General features: G+C 34.9%; 6 protein-coding genes across 6 annotated transcripts; 5 read left to right on the top strand and 1 right to left on the bottom strand.

Annotated features, from left to right (window-relative positions):
• Positions 1–1,311: 1,311 nt before the first annotated feature.
• On the top strand, positions 1,312–5,703 carry sympk (symplekin; the record flags this gene model as incomplete). The annotated part of the gene is made up of 8 exons (XM_020574421.1): positions 1,312–1,560; positions 1,672–1,772; positions 1,879–2,229; positions 2,623–3,006; positions 3,262–4,201; positions 4,529–5,172; positions 5,271–5,447; positions 5,676–5,703. 8 exons carry the CDS (start codon positions 1,312–1,314, stop codon positions 5,701–5,703), a joined length of 2,874 nt encoding a protein of 957 aa, XP_020436493.1.
• A 1,133-nt stretch (positions 5,704–6,836) lies between these two features.
• PPL_03455 (uncharacterized protein) lies at positions 6,837–7,220 on the top strand (the record flags this gene model as incomplete). Its single annotated transcript, XM_020574420.1, has 1 exon — positions 6,837–7,220. The coding sequence occupies one exon, from the start codon at positions 6,837–6,839 to the stop codon at positions 7,218–7,220; it is 384 nt and encodes a 127-aa protein (XP_020436492.1).
• Positions 7,221–7,974: 754 nt separating this feature from the next.
• On the top strand, positions 7,975–10,267 carry PPL_03454 (uncharacterized protein; the record flags this gene model as incomplete). Its single annotated transcript, XM_020574419.1, has 4 exons — positions 7,975–8,149; positions 8,258–8,362; positions 8,456–8,844; positions 8,918–10,267. 4 exons carry the CDS (start codon positions 7,975–7,977, stop codon positions 10,265–10,267), a joined length of 2,019 nt encoding a protein of 672 aa, XP_020436491.1.
• Positions 10,268–10,781: 514 nt separating this feature from the next.
• Positions 10,782–14,084, top strand: PPL_03453 (uncharacterized protein; the record flags this gene model as incomplete). The annotated part of the gene is made up of 1 exon (XM_020574418.1): positions 10,782–14,084. The coding sequence occupies one exon, from the start codon at positions 10,782–10,784 to the stop codon at positions 14,082–14,084; it is 3,303 nt and encodes a 1,100-aa protein (XP_020436490.1).
• A 78-nt stretch (positions 14,085–14,162) lies between these two features.
• Positions 14,163–15,429, bottom strand: PPL_03452 (class I SAM-dependent methyltransferase; the record flags this gene model as incomplete). The annotated part of the gene is made up of 3 exons (XM_020574417.1): positions 14,163–14,564; positions 14,735–14,917; positions 15,265–15,429. The coding sequence occupies 3 exons, from the start codon at positions 15,427–15,429 to the stop codon at positions 14,163–14,165; spliced, it is 750 nt and encodes a 249-aa protein (XP_020436489.1).
• A 3,051-nt stretch (positions 15,430–18,480) lies between these two features.
• PPL_03451 (uncharacterized protein) lies at positions 18,481–21,461 on the top strand (the record flags this gene model as incomplete). The annotated part of the gene is made up of 3 exons (XM_020574416.1): positions 18,481–19,535; positions 19,614–19,733; positions 19,829–21,461. The coding sequence occupies 3 exons, from the start codon at positions 18,481–18,483 to the stop codon at positions 21,459–21,461; spliced, it is 2,808 nt and encodes a 935-aa protein (XP_020436488.1).
• Positions 21,462–21,602: the final 141 nt, after the last annotated feature.

Here is a 21,602-nt window from a genome sequence, read left to right as displayed (position 1 = left end):
CTTTTTAATCTTTTTTTAATCTTTTTGTTTTTTTTTAAAAGAAATTTGAAGTTAAAGTCTACTTTCAAGTTATTATATTTTAATATATTCTTTATATTATATTAATTATATTTTCTTTTCTCTTGATGATTTGTTTTGTTTGATTGATTGATTGATATTTGTTGTTTGATGTTAATGTTGTGTTGACGTCAATCTCGATAATAAAATAACAATCAAAAAAAAAAAAAGGTCTATATACTAATCAAAAAAAAATAAAATAAATAATTACTTTGGTGGTGCAATTTATAAGAGATAGTAAAGTTTAGTATTGTGTGTTGATACCCAACTATTTTTTGAAAAAAAATTTAAAAAAAAATAATGAAAATAAAAAAAAATCTTTTTTTCAATAAACAAAAAAAAAAAAATTGAAGAACCAAAAACAAAAAAAAAAAAACCAAAAAAAAAAAAAAAAACTTTGTTCAAACAGAAAAATTAAAATTTTGAAATTCAAATAATTTTTGAAAAAAAGAGCGCGAGGTAGATTATAAATGCTATAGATAATTTTATTTATATATTTATATCTATTATTCTATATGTACTTTAATTCGTGAAACATTTTATTTTTTGGTATCATCATTTTTATTTATTTAAACTTATTCCAATTTGTATACAGAATTTTAACAAATTGTAATAAATTCAATAAAATTAAAGAAATCTATCTAAAAGTGTTAATACTATACTACTGCTTAAATAAATATTATTGTTGAGAGCATAAAAAGGAGCTTTTTGTTTTAATCAAAAAAAATTTCTCAATAATCGTCTGCTAGTCTAAAAGATATGATTGCAAATTTATTGGTTCAAATAGCTTCGATATCAGATCATTCTTAATGACAAAGCGGATTAAATGAGCTCTGTCATCATCCAATGAAAATTTACATAGTTTATTACGTTTCCTTTAAAATCTGTTTTAATTTCTCTTTTTCAATAAATTTTCTTTTTTTATTTTGAAGTGGTAACTAAAAAGTAAAGTATTCCTAAAACAATATTAAGATAATAATTAAATTACGTCAAGAACAGAGCTAGCTATTTAGTAGTTATATGAAAATCAACTTTGACAAATTTTTAAAAAAAAAAACTACAAACCTCACACCTTTTTAATGCAACCACAAAAAAAAAAACAAAAAACAACAAAACAATTACTTTTGTTTTAATATTAAATATATTTTATACTTATATATAGATACATAAACAATCTAATTAGTTTTAGTTTAGTTTAGTTTTGTTTAGTAGGTTTTGTTTTTTTTTTTTTATATAAAAAAGTAAAAAAGTATAATGTCAAATAACAATGATGTTGATGTAGCAACATTACTCAATAGTGCTTCGATTGCCAGTGACACTGAGAAGATCGATCTTCTCGCCAGTGCCTTTGAGTTGATGTCTCATCGTGATACAGCATTGTTAAATGAATACTATACAAGTTTGATTCAATTTGCACTCGATAGCACAGTGCAAATCAAGAAACAAATCATTGGATTCATAGAGCTAACTTGTAAATCTAAACCTCAATGTAATGTATCAATAGTAGATCAGTACTAGTATTCTACTTTTTTAACACTTTACAATCATTAACTAACTAACTTACATTTAAAAACAACAACAACAACAACAACAACAACAACAGTTATTATAAAGAGTAAAGATATCTTAAAGTATCTACTCGGTCAATCACCACAAGTCATTAAACGAACTATTCTTTGTTTTACAAATTTGGTTAGATCTCTATTATCTTATACGTATGTTAATGTATATTAATGTTTATATATGTTGTTAATGATAAAGATTATCAATATATTAATAATGTTTGTATTTTGTTTGATTATTATTATTATTATTAAACAGATTGACAAGTAATAATAATGATGTTGGTGATGTTTGGAGCTCATTCAATGAGCTGAGAAGATATATATTGGATCCAAGTTGTAGTATTCTATCGATTAGTGATTCAACGATGGCTCATTCTTTCAAGTTGTTGGAGATTCTGATATTGTGTTACTCTGTTAGCAATGAAGCTATGGGATCTAGTGGAACGAGTAGTAGCACCGTGGTACAACGACGTTACCGTTCAGACGAAGAATTCTCACTCGATCGTGTGCCACCCGTTCACAACCTCCTGAACAGACAACAACTTCAAAAAGACTGTACATCCTATCTCAACACATTGCTAGATCATATTGTATCATTAGATTCAATGTAAGTAACTAACTAACTAACTAGCTAGCTATTAACCACTAGACCAAACTAAATAACATAACATAACATAATATTAATTACTAATTTACAATATTGTTATTAACACTAAGGACTAGCACAAATATAATGGTATTAATCACGAGTTTAACGACTATCTGTAAGCAACGGCTGTCTTTGTTGAAGCAGATACTACCTCAGATGAGTCAGTGTACGCAATACCTACCAAAGTTCAATACCATTCAGAATGAGAGTATCAAACATGCTATAAAGACATGTTTCTTATCTATTTTAAAGTGAGTAATAAGATGGATTATTTATGTTTATATATGTTTATATTTGTTTATTAAAACTAAACTATTGATTATTATCGATTATTATTATTATTACTATTAGGTTAAAGAATACATTGGTATCACCATTTGTACAGGATTTGAGTAGGGCATTGAGCAGTATTGATGTATCGCCAAAAGAGATTGACGAAGCATCTAGATGGTATCGTGGTGAACCAGAGAAGAAAAAGAGATTAAATGAACAACCAGATATAAATAATATGAAGAAATTGAAATCTGAACAACAACAACAACAGCAGATTCAACAACAACAAACACAACAACAACAACAACAACATTTATTACAACAACAACAACAGCAACAACAATTTCAACAATTTCAACAAAATAACAATGGATATATCAATAATAACAATAATAGAATACCATCACCGATTATATATAAACCAGGTATTCATTTAGATAATGAAACTCAATTAAAAGTTATGTATGTATCAAAATTAAACAACAACAACAACAACAACAATAACAACAACAAGTATTACAACAATAACAATAACAACAATAACAGCTGTTCAATTATTACGAAGAGAACATCTTTAAGATTGATGCTAAATGATATTAGTATACATGTTTTTATTATGATTTTTAATCATAAAATAAAAGAAATAGAAAGAAGTTATATTAATTCAAATCCTTTCTTTTTTTTATTTATTGTTGATTCAATATTCTATTCTTAAAGTTCATCACTCGAATCACTTAGACCTGATTTCGTTGCTGATCTCATTATAGAGAACATGAATATATCACCATTTTTTAGTTTACTTCAAAATATACAACACAATCAAAACACAGACAAACTCTTTCAATTTGTAAATTCCTATCAACAACCAATACAATCATTATCTTCACCACCACCATCATCAACATCCTATCCATATCCACCCAACAACAACAACATGTTGACATCACCACCAACACCAATCATTCCACCACCAACTTTTAAATCAGCGACAACCAACGATCCAAGACGTAAGAGTGAATCACCTCCACTACCAATTGGTATGATCGATAACAATAGCGTTGGTTCAGCTATTTCTTCGATTGGAATACCGAATGCAGCAATGACAATGCCAATGGATACAAGTCAACCATCTACTTCAACAACACTGTTGTCTCCTACAGCTAAACCAATCGATGTCTATGAAGAGGAGCAAGAACAAGAAGAACCAGAGTTGGATAAGTTGTTAGAGTCAGAAGAGTTGTTGGATCAGGACAAAGAACAAGATGCAAATGCTGGAATTGGAGCTGTTAGCAAGCCTGACAATGATAATCCCGATGGTCTCGATTCGAATGAAATGCGTGGCGTCACTTCCACTTCCACGACATCGACAACAACGACAACAGCATCGACGACAACAGCATCGACTTCCGATATTACTCAGGGATTCTCTATCAATCCAACATTTAAGATTCCCACTTTAAACACAGATCAAATCAATAATATAATTGACCGTTCGATGCAGAGATTGAAACACTCTGAGAAAGGAGCGATCCAAGGTGGCAAGAAACTGTTGTGGTCATCGCTGTTTGCCAGGCTACTATCGGTGAACGAACGTAAGGAATCGAACGCCAATCACCTCCTCCAGAATCAGATGATCGAATATATCCTCGAGGAATTTGTAAATAGACGCGAGCTTGCACTGCAGTGGCTGCAGAATGAGTATCAGCTGTCGTTGTTACTCGCCGACGACAACGAAGAAACCAACCGATACGCACAGCTACTCATCAACATCGTAAAGAAACTCCAAGCGAAATACGCATTCGACGACGACAAACAACATCAGATGATAGTGAGTGACTTTATCCTGGAGATTCCAGTGATCACCTCTGGCTTGATGGATCATATCGCACTCTGTTGTAACGATACGACACTGGTGCTGCTCGGTCTCAACACACTGCTGAGCTTGATCATCTGGCGACCAATCTCGAGAGATCGATGTCTGCAGTGTCTATTCAATCATGCTGTCGATCCGAATGAATTCATTCGCGCGAATACCGTGCGTGTCCTAAGCGAAGAGTTGTTTAAATTCGCATCACTCTCACAAAAGATAGAGTTGTTTGTCATCGACCAACTTCTCTCGGTGTTACCGCAGCCAGACGACCAATCAATGAACCAAGATAAACCGACCATCAACAACAAACTGCAACTTTTCTTTTCGATATGCGCCAAGAAGCCGTCACTCCTAACCGAGGTAATCGAATGCTATCCACGATGTACAGACGCAGTCAAAGATATGATTGTTGAAATGATTGGACCTGTTGTTTCCTCGATTGGACAAGCGAACGAATCGTTACTTCAAATCATCCAAGTATGTCCGGTTGGATCTGAAAAGTTAGTCTATCAAATTATTGATAGTTTATCAACTTCAAAAGCAACAACAACAACAACAACATCAGATTCAGAAGTATCAACAACAACAGCTGCAGCGGAACAACCATTATTATCAAAAGAATTTGTTCAATCTGTTAGAACACTTTCGAAATCAACAAAGGATGTTAAATTCTTGTTGCCTGTTGTCAATGGTTTGGACAAGTCAGAGATCATTGAGATGCTGCCAACCTTTGTTATGCCACCTTCCGATATTGCCAAGTTTGTTGAGATGATGTCGATGAAACATGCACCGCTCTCACCATCCGAACTACTGGTTCACCTCCACTTGATAATGAACAGTGAGAATACGATCCCAGTGATTCAAACGATCGATACCTGCATCAAGAATACCGATGTTTTCCGACAGGAGACACTGGCCGTAACCATTCAACAGCTTATAGTTCAACCTACGCTGCCCAAGACACTGATGAGAACAATGCTTCAGGCACTCCAGAAATTCCCGCATCTCAAACAGTTCATTGTCGATATGCTTCGTGAGTTGGTGGCGAAACAGATCTGGCAAGATCCACAACTCTGGAAGGGATTCCTGCTGTGCGCCACTAAATCCTCGCCCGATTCACTCACAGTCATCCTGGATTTGCCGCTGACCCATTTCGAAATGGCAATCACCGATTCACCGGAAATCAAAACACTGCTCACCAAGTACCTCAAAACGATAAAGGGTCCGACTCATTACTCAAAGAAAAATTTAAATTTATTAGGTTATCAACAGCCAACAACAACAACTAATAAAAAATGATTTAAATTTAAATTTACATTTGTAGTATAATAATAAATTAATAATCCACACACATGCTTACTCAGAGTTTTAAGAATAAACAAGTAATTTTATTAGTATTCAATTTGTTGTTAATATTTAGTTAGGGGAATTATACCCTCTAATGTATGATATCCATATTCCTCTAAACTTTGTGAAAGATTTGATTTCCCTATCTCCAAGGCCATTGGAAGTGTTATATATATATCATATATAAATACAATGAATTTGATAATTGGAACTACAATATTGATGATAACTAATAATAAAAATAATGAAATCAATGACTGACAAATTGTTATTATGCTCATTTTTAAACAAAACAAAATTAATTAATGTTATAAATAATACAGAAATAAATAACTAAAACTATATATATATTTCTTTCCTTTTCCTCCATGATGAATATCTAATTAGAATACATTAAGAAAATAACCCTGTATTAATTTCATCACACACTGTAACTTACAAACTACAAAAAACCACATAAAATCAATTATTTTATTTGATTTTCTATTTTCTATCATTGCATCATTGGATCTTTGTCTACTACTTACAAAACAAATAGTGTAATCTCCCTTTTCAGATATTATTATTTAAGATTGGGATAATAATTTAAATAAATAAAACTATATTAATTTTTTATTATTTTCACAAAACATCATTTTGACGTAAACAACTGACAAATGAAAATTAAATTACTATGCGGAAAAAAACTAGTTATAAATATGATGTTAACATCAGTAATTTGATCATCTAAAACAAAACTATTTTTATTAGTATATCAAACAAATACATGTTAAACTCTAAAATTGTCAAACCTGATTGTTTATGTGGCGGATATGTTTGACAATTTTAGAGTTTAACATGTATTTGTTTGAATAATATACTACACCACTACATCAGCGATACCATCTGCAACTCCATCAACTTCATCAAAGTCATCATCAAAGTCATCATCGTTACCAGCTACAGGTGGTATTAATGATTGAAGTGTTTCGAATCGTTGTGTATGTAATCTTGGTATTTTATCTTTTTATTTTGCAAAATATTAATTAATAAATTTTTAATTTGTAAACATATTTGTTATATTATGAAGAACAAAATGTCAACAACAACAACAACAAATACAGCAACCAACAAAAAGGTCTCAATTAAAAGACAAAGTAATAAGAAACAATTACAACACTCAGTTGATGAATGGAAAGCAAAGATAATCATAGCTGCAAAGGCATATAAAAAATCAGATACCGAGCTAGCTGTGCTATGTAAGAATAGAAATAAAAGTGCTCTTTCAGCAACTGTGAATGGATTAACAAATAAAAATACAACTGACAATGATGAAGTTGCAGTAAAGGGAAGAGAAGCAGCGAGAAAGCTTAATACTTTGAATAGATACATTGCTATCACATTGAAACAACACACCGACACCGATTTTGATAAAATAAGATCATGGTATTACCCTCTACTCGGTGATGCAAATAGATAAATAAATAAACCATGTATTGTTACATAAAGGGAGATATTGTTTTTTTATTTTGTATTTTTTATTTATGAATCAAAACTCATGATGATCACCTCGATGTTGTATCTGTATGCTGACCGACGATGTTTATAACTGATAATATCATCGAGATTAAATATAAAATATTCCAAATTTAATTAAATTGTTGTAGAATATATATTCATTTGTTAATAACCTCAATGATCATGTGTTCGTTGTTTCTTTAGATATAAAGTAAATCACCCACACTTCTATTTGCTATGTTATAGATTGATTAACCTCTGAGTAGCTTGTATCTAAAGAGTTGATAGTAATGATTATCCATCCTGCATTATTGATTTCATGATATTTCTATGACTATAATGATCAACAACAACAACAACAACAATAACATATCTAGCTAAAAGTCTCAATATTAATATTAATAAACATAGTAATTCTGAAGCATGTTATTAAATAGTTCGATATAAAGACAATTTATTTCTTCAAGTCTTTATCCCTCCAAAAAAAAAAACCAAATTTTTTGAAAATAATGATCATCAAATCGATTGAAAAAATATTAGTTTTTTTTTAATACTAATTGAATTGTTGTTGATCTTATTCAAACAATTACTAACTATATTTATTAATTTAATATTAATTAATAGTTTTATATAAATATATAAATATATATAGTTAGATAGTTAGATTTATATCAATTTTTATAGGAAAAACAAAGTATATAGTTTGAACAGAATAAATGACAGAGGTTCAGAATCAACCATGGGGTTGTTCTTTCCTCACAAGAGAGGAATTCAATCAACTCTCACAAGATCCAATGCAAATTGTCAACAGAGCTGAACAAAAGATAAAGCAACTCAAACAATCATTGGAAACAATCTCTGCTAAATCATTAGTTGATTCAACAAATTCAGGTATGTTATTGTTATACTACTTACTCTCTATTACATTAGTTTAAACTAACAACATCTAACTAAACATCCAACTATTCATCATCTTATTATCATTAAATAAACAAACAGAACAACTATTTCAACAAGTAGAAGCAAAGTATGTCAGTTGTAAGAAAGATTATGATACTGTTCTACAAGAGAACAATAAGTTTAGAAATGATATTCAATTGTTAAGTAAGTATAGTAAATGATTATAGATAATATATTTATTATGATTATATGAACTAATCGATTGATATATTGATTGATTGATTGTTACTGTTATAGATCAAAAGAATACAGAGTATTTGGAGGAGATGACAAAGTTGAAACAGATGTTGATTGAGAAGGAATCTAGAACCAATGCATTGGGTAAACTCTACGATGAGTTGCACAAGGAGAAGGCAAGTCTACACGATATCATCGGTCGTAAGGAGAAGGATATCGTCGAGGAGACAGACGCAGTCAAGAAGCTGACAGAGCGTCTCAACGAAACCATTAGAGTAAAGGGCGAGATGTCCTCAAAGATGTTGACACTCGAGAACGAGAAGACCTCCAACGAATACCTGATCATGCGACTCAAACAAGAGATCAACGAACTAAAGAATCAGAATCAACATCTCTCAGAGTCTTGTGAGAAACATACCAAACATTATTTCAATGAACTTAAAGAGATTGTAAGTTGTTGTTACTTTAAATTGTTTAGTAGTACTGAACATGTATTAACTTGTTTGCTTTGTTTTGTTTTAGAAATCGATATTGACAGAGACAACAAGTAAGTGTGATTTCCAACAAGATGAGAATCAGAGATTACAGAACCAGATAAAGTCAAAGGAAGGTGTTATCGCCGAGTATGAGAAATCATTGGATCGCTATCAGAAGGAGATAAAGACGCTGAAAGATCAGACTATCCAGAATGCAACACAGTTTGAGCATGAATTGGACATTCAGAAGCGTTTGGCCAATTTGTATAAGGACGGTCAAGATGAAGCGACAAAGAAGGTTAGTTTGTTGCAAACTCAGATCGACCAACTGAAAGACGTTGATCGCAAGTTGCGCGAAGAACACGAGCAGGCCTACAAGAAGATGGAAGATGCATACGATTCACTCGAGGAGAACTATCAACGTGTTCTTAAAGAGTACGATGAATACAAGAATAACAATAGCAATAATAACTCTGGTAATAGCAGCAACGGCAACAACAACAACGGTATTTCCACACCCGACTTGATGTCGCAGAACGATATTCCATTGCTTTCGGAACCAATCAAGCGTAGACTACAGGAAGTGGTGGAGCTTGGCAGTCGTGAGGATATCCGTAGGGAGCTGCTCGATATGGTTGTGCGTTACGACGACTTGACCAAGTTGTCGCTCCACGAGAAGCGCGAGAAGCGATTCCTTCAGGACAATTTGGAGCATGTGTTGCGCGAAGTCGAGAAGAAGGCACCGATTATCCACGAGAAGAACAGAGAGTATCAACGTTTGCTAAAGAGTCAGGAGAAGTTGTTGAACACCTACCAGGAGTTGCAATCGGAGAAGGATACGCTGACACTAAAGATTCAGACATTGTCCACCGAGAATGCAAAATTACGCCAAGAGAGCAGTGACCTTCAGAAGCAAGTAAGAAATCTCTTGAAGGAGGCACTCGATACCACGAGAAGCTTAAAATCTGCATCGATTGTACCAGATCAACAACAATCATCGATGCAACACTCTAGATCTTCTTTGTCGTCGTCTTCGTTATCGCCAACAGAGGTCGATCAAATCATACCGGATTCACTCATTACCTTCTCGACGATCGAGGAGCTACAAATTAGAAATCAAGAGTTGATGAGAAATGTGCGTACTCTCAGTCAGGAGTTGTCACTGCACAGCCAGAACGACAAGAAACTAGAGATTGCCATTCAAGAGCTTGGTGTGTTGCGTTCGTCTCGTGAGAGACAAGCCGAGGCAATCCAGTCGCTAGTCAAACAGAGAGATTACTTTAAGAATCTTTCACAAAACTCTGGTTTGTTGGTGAACGACGACATTGCATCGCCAATGAAGTCGTCATTCTCATCGTTCATTAAATCGGGTGAATTCCACATCTTCGTCACGTGAGCCATCCAACAGCAACAACAACGGCGACGAGTTGAGAAAAGAGTTGGAAAAGACAACCAAGTTGTATGAGGAACTTCAACAGGAGTATGAACAATACGTCAAGGATCGTACAGAGAATGAAAAGTCACTGCAATCCAAGTTGGATATTCTCCGCGAATCGAGCACATCCAACAAGATTAGCTTGGTGCAATCAGAGACTCAGGTTACACTGTTGACCGAGAGCAACAAGGTCTTGTCGCTATCGGTCGCATCGCAAGAGAAGGAACTCAACCAATACCGTCAGAAGAACAACGAGTACATGCAGATCATCGTCAAACACCAACAGTCGTTCGAGGAGCAACGAAACAACAACACTCAAATCCAAGAGCAGTTGCGTCAATTGGAGTCGAGACTATCAAACTTCAAGTCGGAGAACGAGATTCTCAAGTCGTCCGAACAAAGATTGCTCGAGACAAACAAATGGCTGTCAAATGAAAAGTCGAATCTCGAGAGCATCTTGAACACCGTCAACAATATGAATACAACAAAGGAGGGTGTAGAACAAGAGCTACGTAGAAAGCTGGAGAACGACCTCAACTCGCAGGAAACCATTCGTATTGCGCTAAAGAAGGAGTTGGACGATGAGAAGCAGGCTCACAAGGATAACAACTACTCACTCAACCATCAACTGAGCGAATCACGTGAACGCTACGAAAAGAAGGAGAAAGAGATTGCAGAGACCAAAGAGAAGCTGTTGAAATACAAGATTCAAGAACAGAATCTTCAACAAAAGATTACCACTCTCGAGAATCAAATCTCTACCAACGAGATTAGATTCAATTCCATGTTGGAGAGACAACAGCAACAACAACAACAATCACAATCATCATCAAACAACAATGCTGCTGTTCCAAGTGGTAGTGGTGGTAACACTAGTTCCAATCCTGAGAACAGTCTCGATCTCTCGCTGGCCAAGTCAGAGATTGAAAGTCTCAAAGAGTCACTCTCACAGGAGAAGGAGAATGTCATTCATTACAAATCGATTGCTTTGTCCAATGAGAATGATTTGACAAAACTCAAGGAGGAATCGAATCGTTTGAGAATCGAATTCGAAGAGAAGTTGAAGGAGTCGATTGAAGCTGCCAACAACTTGCAAGCACAGCTCAAAGATCAATCGGTACGCTTGGAGAAATACGAACAATTCTCAAGTTCTCACAAGCAGGATATCGATTTGATTGTTGCCGAGAGAGACTCTCTTATCAAGGAGAAACAAACACTCTTTAAGCGAATCGATGAGTTGCAAGACGCACAGAAACAAGCACTCGAAGAAGCCAAGATCCAATCGGCATTGGCACAGCGCGCCACTGAGAACTACGAGAGACAACTCGATTTGCACGCTCACGATATCAAGATGTTGCCAACTCTCAGAGCGGAACTCCAAGAAGCCAAGAACGTAATCAATACTATCACCTCCAAGATGGACACTGGTGTCAAGACATTCGAAGCCGCTCAGCAATCGTGGGAGGAAAAAGAGAATCTCTACCGATCACAAGTCAGCGAATTCGAAGAGCGCATCAAAGATTTGAAACATCAGAATACCCTATTGCAAACACAGATCGAGTCGTTCACCGATCAGAACTCCAAGATCGAGAGAATGACATCGTTGATCTCCAGTGGCACCAGTGCAGACGAACAAAGCAACAAGTTGGTTGCCGACCTGAGAGAGTTGGTCCACGTACAGGCACGTGAACAAAAGATATTGGAAGTCAAGAATGAATCACTCACCCAGGAGAACAGTCGTTTGAAACAGACCACTCAGATGAATCAAAAGATTATCGATACACTCAACCAGAAACTCAGCGAATCACAAGAGCATCTCAAGACCGTTGTGTTTAGCGCTAAGAAACACGATGAAGTAGTTAAGCAACTCGATCAAATGAATCTGTTCAGAGAGTCCAATATAATGTTGAAGGGAGAGACAAACAAGTTGACTCAATTGCTCAAGGAGTCGCAAGAGAAGCTGCGCGAAACCGAGGAGAAACTCGCTCCACTCGTCCAGAGAAACCGTGCTCTCGAGATGGAAACTCAGGTGTTGCGTGAAGAGATTGCCTCACAAAAGTTGGAAATCGCCAACTGGTCAACCAAGGTCGAGAAACTTCTCCACAAGTACCAATCGATCGATCCGGAAGTCCATCAGAAGTTGCTCGAGCAATTCGATGTACTCACCAAAGAGAATCAACAGGTGGTCGAACAATACGAAGAGGTCAAGAAGCAAACCGAAGAGCTAAAGAAGCATGCCAAGCACTGGAAGGACGAGGCCAAGAAACAGCAATCGACAGTCTCTGCCACAAAGCTAGAGCTAGAGACCACCAAGAAACAGCTGGAGGAAATCAACAGCCAATTCACTGCATTCAAATCGAGTGCCGATAAGACAGCCACAGAAACCCAAGAGAAGACAGTCACAGAATACAAGAAGAAGTTGTCTGCCCTGTCAAAGATGGTCAAGGACAAGGATGAACAGCTAAAGAAATCGAACGAAGATAAAGAAAAGACAAAGGAACTTACCGAACAAATGGAGGTTCTCAAATCGAGATTGAAGCTTTTCGAACATACAAAGAAAGTTCCTGCACCTGCCGCTGCCGCTGTTACACAAACAGTTGTCACACCGGTAGCAACTCCAGTCGCAGTCTCAGCTCCACCTCCCGCTCCAGCTGCTCCTGCCTCTCCATTCGCACCAGTTGTCTCTCCAGCTGCCTCTATTTTCGGTACCACCAGTGTTCCAGTAACTACTCCAACCGCCACCACATCAATCTTTAACACTGTTACTCCAGCTTCAACAACAGAACAACCAGCATCGCCAACTCCACCACCACTTCGCAAACGTGTTCTAAAGAAACCATCTTCTTCATTAGTAAATTCATTGTTCAAACCATCTGCACTCGCAAATCAACCTGCTGTAACTACTACCACTACCACTACCAATACCCCAGCTCAAGCCGCTCCAGTTCAAGTTCCAGTTCAAGCCGCTCCAGTTCAAGCCACTCTAGCTCAAGCCGCTCCAGCACCAGTCGTATCCACACCTGTTCAAACACCAATACAAACACCTGTTCAAACACCAATTACACCAGAACCAGTTTTAGTCCAACAAACTCAACCACCAACTACAATTTCTTCACCAAATCCTTTCGCATCTGCACTGACACCACAAACTGTTTTCCAACAACTTTCACCACCTGCACAAGATCAAGCTATGGTCGAGTCACCACATCAACAACAAGAGGAAGATGGTGAATTAAAGGATGAAGAGATCTCAGAAGAGAATCTCATCGATACAGTAGTTACCGACGACATTTCGACACCGACAGGAGACTCAACACCACATGTAGTAAAGAAACAAAAGTTGGAGAATGATTCCCAGAGCACATTCTCCGACGAGGAACTCGAGGAAGAGGAAGAGAAGATTGAAGAGTCAGCAAACAATGACTCTGCAATGTTGGAAGACGATGCAAACGACGATGAAAACAACAATAACAATCCAAACAATGATTCAGTAGAGATTCAACCAATCATTGGATTCGTTCCAGATTCGCCGGCACCAAGTGGAGGTACCACCGAAACACCTCAGTCATCAGGAAAGAGAAAGCTCAATAGAAATAATATGGGTGTAGTACCTGCCTTACCTTTTTCAAAGCCAGCCATAAAGAAACAATCAAAGACAGATACCACCGCTACAACTCCAGTTGATCCAACATCAACAACAACAACAACCCAAACACAACCAACTGAAAATACACAACCAGAAGCTGATACAACAACTGATCCATCAACTCAAAAATAAAATAAAAAACCAATTATAAACTTTTACCGATTGTAATAATACAAATTCGTATTAATTATTATTAACCTATTATTATTATTATTCTAATTTCCTTATGAAACAATAATAGTTATCGTGATCTAAATTATTTGAAAGGATTTCAATGTTTGAGACTTGTGAAAAGAGATGCTCGAATTCACCTTCATCGAAAAGGTGATAGTATCTGTGAAATTTTTGATAGTTGGTGCCTGACTTTTGAACGGGTGTCGATTCGATTTCAGTGGTATTCTCTGTGCCATTGCTAAACTTTTGTTGGAACATCCAAGGTACCATTACATCTTGTGAATCGTAGTTCTTTCCCTTCCATTTCTGTGTCATTGCCCACGCTGTAACCAAAAAAACACCACCCGGTTTCAGTACTCTAACTACCTCTCTCAATGCGTTGACTCTACGCTCAACCGTAGAGAAATGATGTATAACTGCAATGGAAATAGCATAATCCTAATAATAATAACAACAGAATGTAGTTTATATATTATTTAAATAAATATAATGAATGATGTTAATTATCATGCTCAGATTTAGAATCAATACTTTTTGAGTTGTGTTGTTGGTGAGAATGTCTGTCAATTTCTCATTCTAATTCTTGTCTCGATTTCTTTAATACTTACAAAAGAATTCGTTTTATAAGGAAGAATTAGACCATCTGCAACCAATGATTCACTTCCCTTTTGAGCACTAATCGATGCAAAACTACTGCAAATATCTGAACCAATCGAAAATATATTGGATGAGTTTATATTTAAATACTTTCCATTCCCACAACCGACATCTACTCCGATAGCACCAACCATCTGTTCATTTAAAAATTTCTCAACCATTGGCCATGCCTTTGATATCAAACAACAATAAACATGTTAATAATGAATGAACGGTATGAAAGTATGATATATATCCAAGTAAAGTATGAATTAAAGTAGTGCATTAAAAAGTTAAAGAAAAATAAAAAAGACTGAAATGTTGGGAGATATAATAGATCATATTACTAAATAGATAGAGAGAAAAAGTGAGAAAGAGAAAGAAAGAGAAAGAAAGAAGATATTTAAAAATAAAAATAAACTGTTCCACATTCTGACTCTTTTACACAACTATATTATATTTCTATGACTACTGTAGTACTACTAATCATGTTTATTTATACCTTGTATCGTGTGTTATCAAAGTGTGAAGAGATCACATCGTAGATTTGGTGGACATGCTTTAATTCTAATCCATACGCTTCTTTATCTGTTGTTGGCTCATTAAAAGGTACTTTTATATCCTCTGATGGATTACTACTATTATTGTTATTATTGTTGTTTGACATTATTCGTCTTTTAACTGTTTAATTTTAAAAAAAAAAAATAATAATAAAATTTTTTAAAAAAAAAAAACAGAGTTACTATTATTGTTATTATTAAGGTGATCACAACATAGTGATACACATTATTTTCTTTGTTTTTTCATTATTTTTTTGCTTTTGAGAGAGAAATACATCTTAATCTACATTATGCTAATTGCATTGGTTTTTGAGATAAAATCAATAACTATTACAATAACTATAAAGGTATTAAAATAATTATTTGGTGGTGGTGGTTGTTGTTGTTGTTTACATTGTAGAATTCACCATTAATGGTTAATCTATAAATAATAATTTTCTTTACTTTTTATTTTACTTTTACTTTGCTTTTACACTATTTTAAAATAATGAATAATAACAACAACAACAACAACCACACATGTCTATAGATATATAAAAATATCAAAAAAATACACTGAATAAAGCTTATTCTACAGGTAACAATAGTGGTGGTTATTTAGTGTGTTTGTGAGTTGTAGGTGATGTGTGTTTGTATGGTAATTTATCTATCTTATCTATATATCTATTCTTATGTCCTACCTTTTATTTACGTTTGTATTTGCATTTTTGCATTTTATGTTTTAAAATAAAAAGATTTGAGGTTGTGAGCTGAGATGAGAGAGCTGACTGTGGTTGAGAGCTAGCTTGGAGAGAGCGGGTAGTGGGTGGGTGGTAGTATGGCGTTTTATTTTAATACCATAGGTAATAATTCAATTCAAAGTCATAATCTTCACTTTTAATGAACTAAAAGTCATGCTCCAAAAGAAATGGACTAAAACGTGTTTGTTGCATATTCTAATTCCATTTTCATCTCACTTACTTGTTAAGAATTTTAATAATAATATTGTTGTTTTGTTGTTGTTGTTATTGTTGTAATTGTAAATATTAATATCAACTTGTCATATATCTATCAAATTGAACTGTTTTTTTTTCTTCTGTTTTTTCAATACATTTCTTTATTTCCTTATAAAATCCATTTTAAAATTGTTGTTGTTGTTTCATATGATCTCTTAAAAGTGATCGAAACACACCAAGTCTGTCAGTCAATCAGTTTTGTTGTATGTCAGTGTGCTCACATTAACAAATCATTAACAATTTAGAGTTTGTTTGAGTTACAAAAAAGATTTAAATATCATCAATTCAAACTCAATCCAAATCAATTTACATTCAATCATTCATCCTCAAATTTTAAAATTCAGACAAAATTATTGATTAATATTTAAAAATAATTGTGTGATTGCCTTTATTTATATAATAAATTAATAATTTTAAATAACAATTAAATCATAAATGTAAATAATCAATATTTTCAGCATCAACAACCAGGTAGACGAAGTAGTTTGTTTGCTCTATGATATCAATCATTCATTCAAATATTCCAATTCCCAAACCAATCTTTTAAATTAAATTCAAATTTATATAACCACTCTTTTAAGTAAAGTTATACATTTTGAGTTTGTTATTTTCATTTCTCATCATCTTCAAACCAATCATCCAATAACAATATAGTAATCATAACCAGTATAAGAAAATTTCTATCTTTACATAAACAATTCAAATTTCCACAGCAATATTTTAAGTTCGCAGATTGATTATCACATCAACAACAAAAAACCACACCAGATCATCAATTTAATAACATCAGCAAAATAAATCAGGGCTCAGATACCACCAGAAGATCTTTTGAATAAAATATCTAGTAAAATAGAAGCTGTCTCTACAAAAATCAATTGAAGAAGTGTGAAAGTCAGCAGAGTGCATCAGTTGGGATTCATCATCATCAAATACTGCCCTGGGCAAGAAAAAAAAAAAGTGCACATTGTTTCCCAATTGTGTATTATTTATAAATTTTATTAAATTTTGCTAAAAAACAAAGGTAATTGTTAAAAAAAAACTGACCATTTTGGACATAAAATTGATCGTTCATCATTCACCAAAATTTTTTCTGCGGCTAAATAACAAGTCAGTTACACAAAAAAACCAACAAAAAAAAAATTAAAATCGTAAAAAGAAAAGTAGTCGTCAAAAAAATTTTGTAATAGGGGTGAAAAACAAAAAATCTAAAAAAAAGTCCCCATCTTGACGATTTTTTATTTTACTAAAACAACTCTTTTTTGCACAAATTTTGCTGCACAGAGAAGCAGAACAAAGTAAAGGGGAGGCATATACACAAAAATACAACAGAAAAGTTTTTTGATTTTTTTTAACTCTTTTTTTTTTTTTTTTTAAGTTTTGTTTAAAGTTTTTGGAAAAATAATAAAAATAAAAATAAAACATCTATCATTTTTGTTTTTTTTTTTTTTTTTTTTTTGTTACTGATAGATATCTGTCGTATCTCTCAAACACCTATTCCAATTCCATCACTCTGCATTGCAACTCCAACAACTCATATTTCATAGCAATCACCTATAAATATTTATTCTGTCTCAATCAAAAGTGTAATCATCAATAATAATAATAAAAATAATTTAATTGATTTAAATTATTAAAATATTGTTGTTGTTTGATTGATTCTGAAAGATAGCTAGTCTATAATTTCTATTATTATCAATCACTTGAGTAGCAGTCAATTATTGGTTATCTAATAAATAACTAATTCTATTCTACACATTCCAACACCCTTCCCAGGCTCATAAAAAAAATCACTACTTTAGCACTAACAAATCTAAAGCAGAGTTTTAGAGTTTTTTTTTTCGTTTTCCATCACAAGATCAAAATTTTTTATTTTTTCATAAAAGATCCAAAATCATTCGACTTTCACTCACAACCAACTTAATATCACAATTCACTTGTTTGAAACTCATTAAAACTAATTTCAAATCTAATCTTATTTTCTTTTCTTTTCTATTCTTTTTCTTTATAAATATATCTGGAAATTTACTTGCTTGATATATAGATATTTTAAACAATCAGTTGTAATAATACACTTTTCACTACAAAATCATATTATTTTTATATAATTGTTTGAAAGGAAAAAAGTTATATATATTTTTATTTATTAGTATTTAAAAAAATAAAATGGCGATTGATGAAAAGACCAGACTTTTGGATGCCATTTCAATCAATGAAGATGATGGACCAAACTCAACTCCAAAGATAGTGAAGCGTAAACCAAGAAACGACGATGGAATCAGTAGCAAGCTGTTGGTATTCCTCGGTTTGAAGGAGAAGAAAAAGGCAGAGAAAGATCCAAACAAGGAGAGAGAATTCAACATCAAGTTCCGTGATCTCTCCATGATGAACAAACAAGATATTCTCATAAAGACAGCAACACCCGAGCAAGGTTTGACAGAGGCTGAAGCAAAGCGTCGTCTCACCGAGTACGGTTTGAACGCAATCAAGACTGTCAAGCCAACACCATGGTACAAGCTGCTCTTCACTGCGTTGACACATCCTTTCAACATTGTATTGACTGTTATTGCCGTTGTCTCTGCTGCCACCCAAGACTATGCAACATGTACCGTCGTTATGCTTATGGTTCTCTTGTCTGCCGGTCTTCGTTTCTACGAGGAGCACAAATCCAGCAAGGCTTTCACCCATTTGAAATCGCTGATCAAGACCACCGTCACAGTGCGTCGTCGTAACAGCGACACCGACGCCGTTGGAACCGACAAGCTTATCGACATTGAGGAGGTCGTTCCAGGTGACGTCGTCCCCTTGAAAGCAGGAGACGTCTTCCCAGGAGACGTCCGTATTCTCGAATCCAACAGTCTTTTCGTATCGCAATCTTCACTGACCGGTGAGTTCTTGCCAGTCGAGAAGTCAGCACACCACTCTGTCGTACAAACCTCAATTTTCGATACTCCCAACATCTGTTTGATGTCAACCAACATCGTATCCGGTAGTGGTACAGGTTTAGTATTTGAAACTGGAGTTAGGACATACATCTCATCGATTTCAGAGATTCTCACCAGCACCAAAACAACCAACTCCTTCGATGTCGGAGTCAAGAAAGTCGCTTACCTTCTTATGTGTTTCTGTTTAACAATGGTACCAATTGTAATTATTATCAATGGTTTAACAACTCGTGATTGGGTTGATTCTGCCATGTTTGGTTTAACTGTTGCTGTAGGGTATGTTTATTAAAATTAGAAAGGAATGACAAATTTCAAATATTAACATTTTAATTTTTCACAATAATAATTTTTTAGTATTACACCAGAAATGTTACCAATGATTCTCAATGCAAATTTAGCAAAGGGTGCAGATGATATGTCAAAGAAAAAAACTATCGTTAAACAACTCAGTTCAATTCAAAATATGGGTGCAATGTAAGTTTTGATATCAATCAATTTAATTCAATAGTTTTTTTTTTTGAAAAGTTTCACACCACTAACTAATTAACATCAATTATTGCAATATCTAGGGATGTTTTATGTTCAGATAAAACAGGTACTTTGACAGAGGATGAAGTACAATTATCAGCTCATATTGGTCCAGACAAGCAAGACTCTGAAGATGTTTTGAAGTTTTCATTCTTGAACTCCAACTTCCAGAAGGGTTTGAAGAATGTGTTGGATGTCTCCATTATCGATTATTACAATGAAAAGTTTGCAAATGGTTCCACCCCACCAGTCTCCACTGAATACAAATTGCGTGAGGAGTTCCCATTCGATTTCACACGTCGTCGTGTCTCTGTTATCTTGGAGAAGGAAGACGACCAATTGTTGACACTCGTCTGCAAGGGTGCCGTTGAGGAAGTTCTCAGCTGTTGCACTCATGTCACCAACAAAAACTTGGGTAAGATCGAGTTGACCGAAGCACTCCACAAGAGTCTCTTGCAAATCTCTAACGATCTCAACGTCGATGGTTTGCGTGTACTCAGTGTTGCCACCAAGCCAATGAATACCGAGCCAGGTCACGTCTATGATGTCAAGACCGACGAGAAGGGAATGACTTTCTTGGGATTCCTTGCTTTCATCGATCCACCCAAGTCTGACTGTGCCGACGCCATCACTCATCTCCGTAACAACAACGTCCAAGTAAAGGTATTGACCGGTGACAATCTTGCAGTCGCCAAGAAGATCTGTCGTGACGTAGGTATCGATGTCACCAAAATTATCTCTGGTCCAGAGTTGGAGGATGCCACCGACGAGGAATTCGATAAGATCGTCGAGGAGTGCACTCTCTTTGCCAAGTTGACACCCATCCAGAAATACAATGTCGTTCGTGCTCTCAAGAGACACAAGCATACCGTTGGTTTCCTCGGAGACGGTATCAATGATGCTCTTGCTTTGCGTGAAGCAGATATCGGTATCAGTGTCGACACTGCCACCAACATTGCCAAGGACGCATCCGATATTATTTTGCTCGAAAAATCATTGAATGTCATCAACACTGCCATTAGAACCGGTCGTATCACTCACGCCAACACCATCAAGTACATCAAGATGGCTGCCTCCTCCAATTTCGGTAATGTTTTCTCCATGTTGATCGCCTCTGCATGGCTTCCATTCATCCCGATGCAACCACTTCAACTTTTGACTCAGAATCTTTTGTACGATTTCTCACAGATCGCCATTCCTTGGGACAATGTCGACGAAGAGTTCCTCGAGATTCCACATCCATGGTCCGTTAAATCACTCTTTAAGTTCATGGTGTTCCTCGGTCCAATTTCCTCGATTTTCGACGTTTCTACTTTCTCATACATGTGGTGGTATCTCGGTTGGGACAACAGCTCCCCTGACATCGCCAAAAAGTTCCAAACCGGTTGGTTCGTTGAAGGTCTCATTACACAAGTTTTCATCGTACACATGATTCGTACACAAAAGATTCCTTTCATTCAGCGTTGGGGTTCATGGCAACTCACACTCAATACTTTGTGGGTCGCTTGTCTCGGTGTCGCCATTCCTTACATTCCAAAATTCGGTACTTTCCTCGGACTCGTCGAATTGCCACCAATGTACTATCCAGGTTTGGCCGCTTCTTTCTTTGGTTACTTCTTCTTGACTCAGATCATCAAGAAGATCTACATTGCAATCTTCAAAGAATGGTTATAAGCAAACTACAACCGCATACCAAAATCCAAAACAACAACAAATCTTAATAACAGAATTTTATTTATACAACAAACAAAACCCAAATCCATTCAACAACAATAATATTATCTTAAATCCCCATCCCTATAAGGATTATCATGT

The sequence above is a fragment of the Heterostelium album genome (assembly GCF_000004825.1).
Source record: "Heterostelium album PN500 unplaced genomic scaffold PPL_scaffold3, whole genome shotgun sequence".
Lineage (NCBI taxonomy): Eukaryota > Evosea > Eumycetozoa > Acytosteliales > Acytosteliaceae > Heterostelium > Heterostelium album.
Note: the sequence above shows the minus strand (reverse complement) of the source record. Positions and strands in the feature narration are given on the sequence as shown.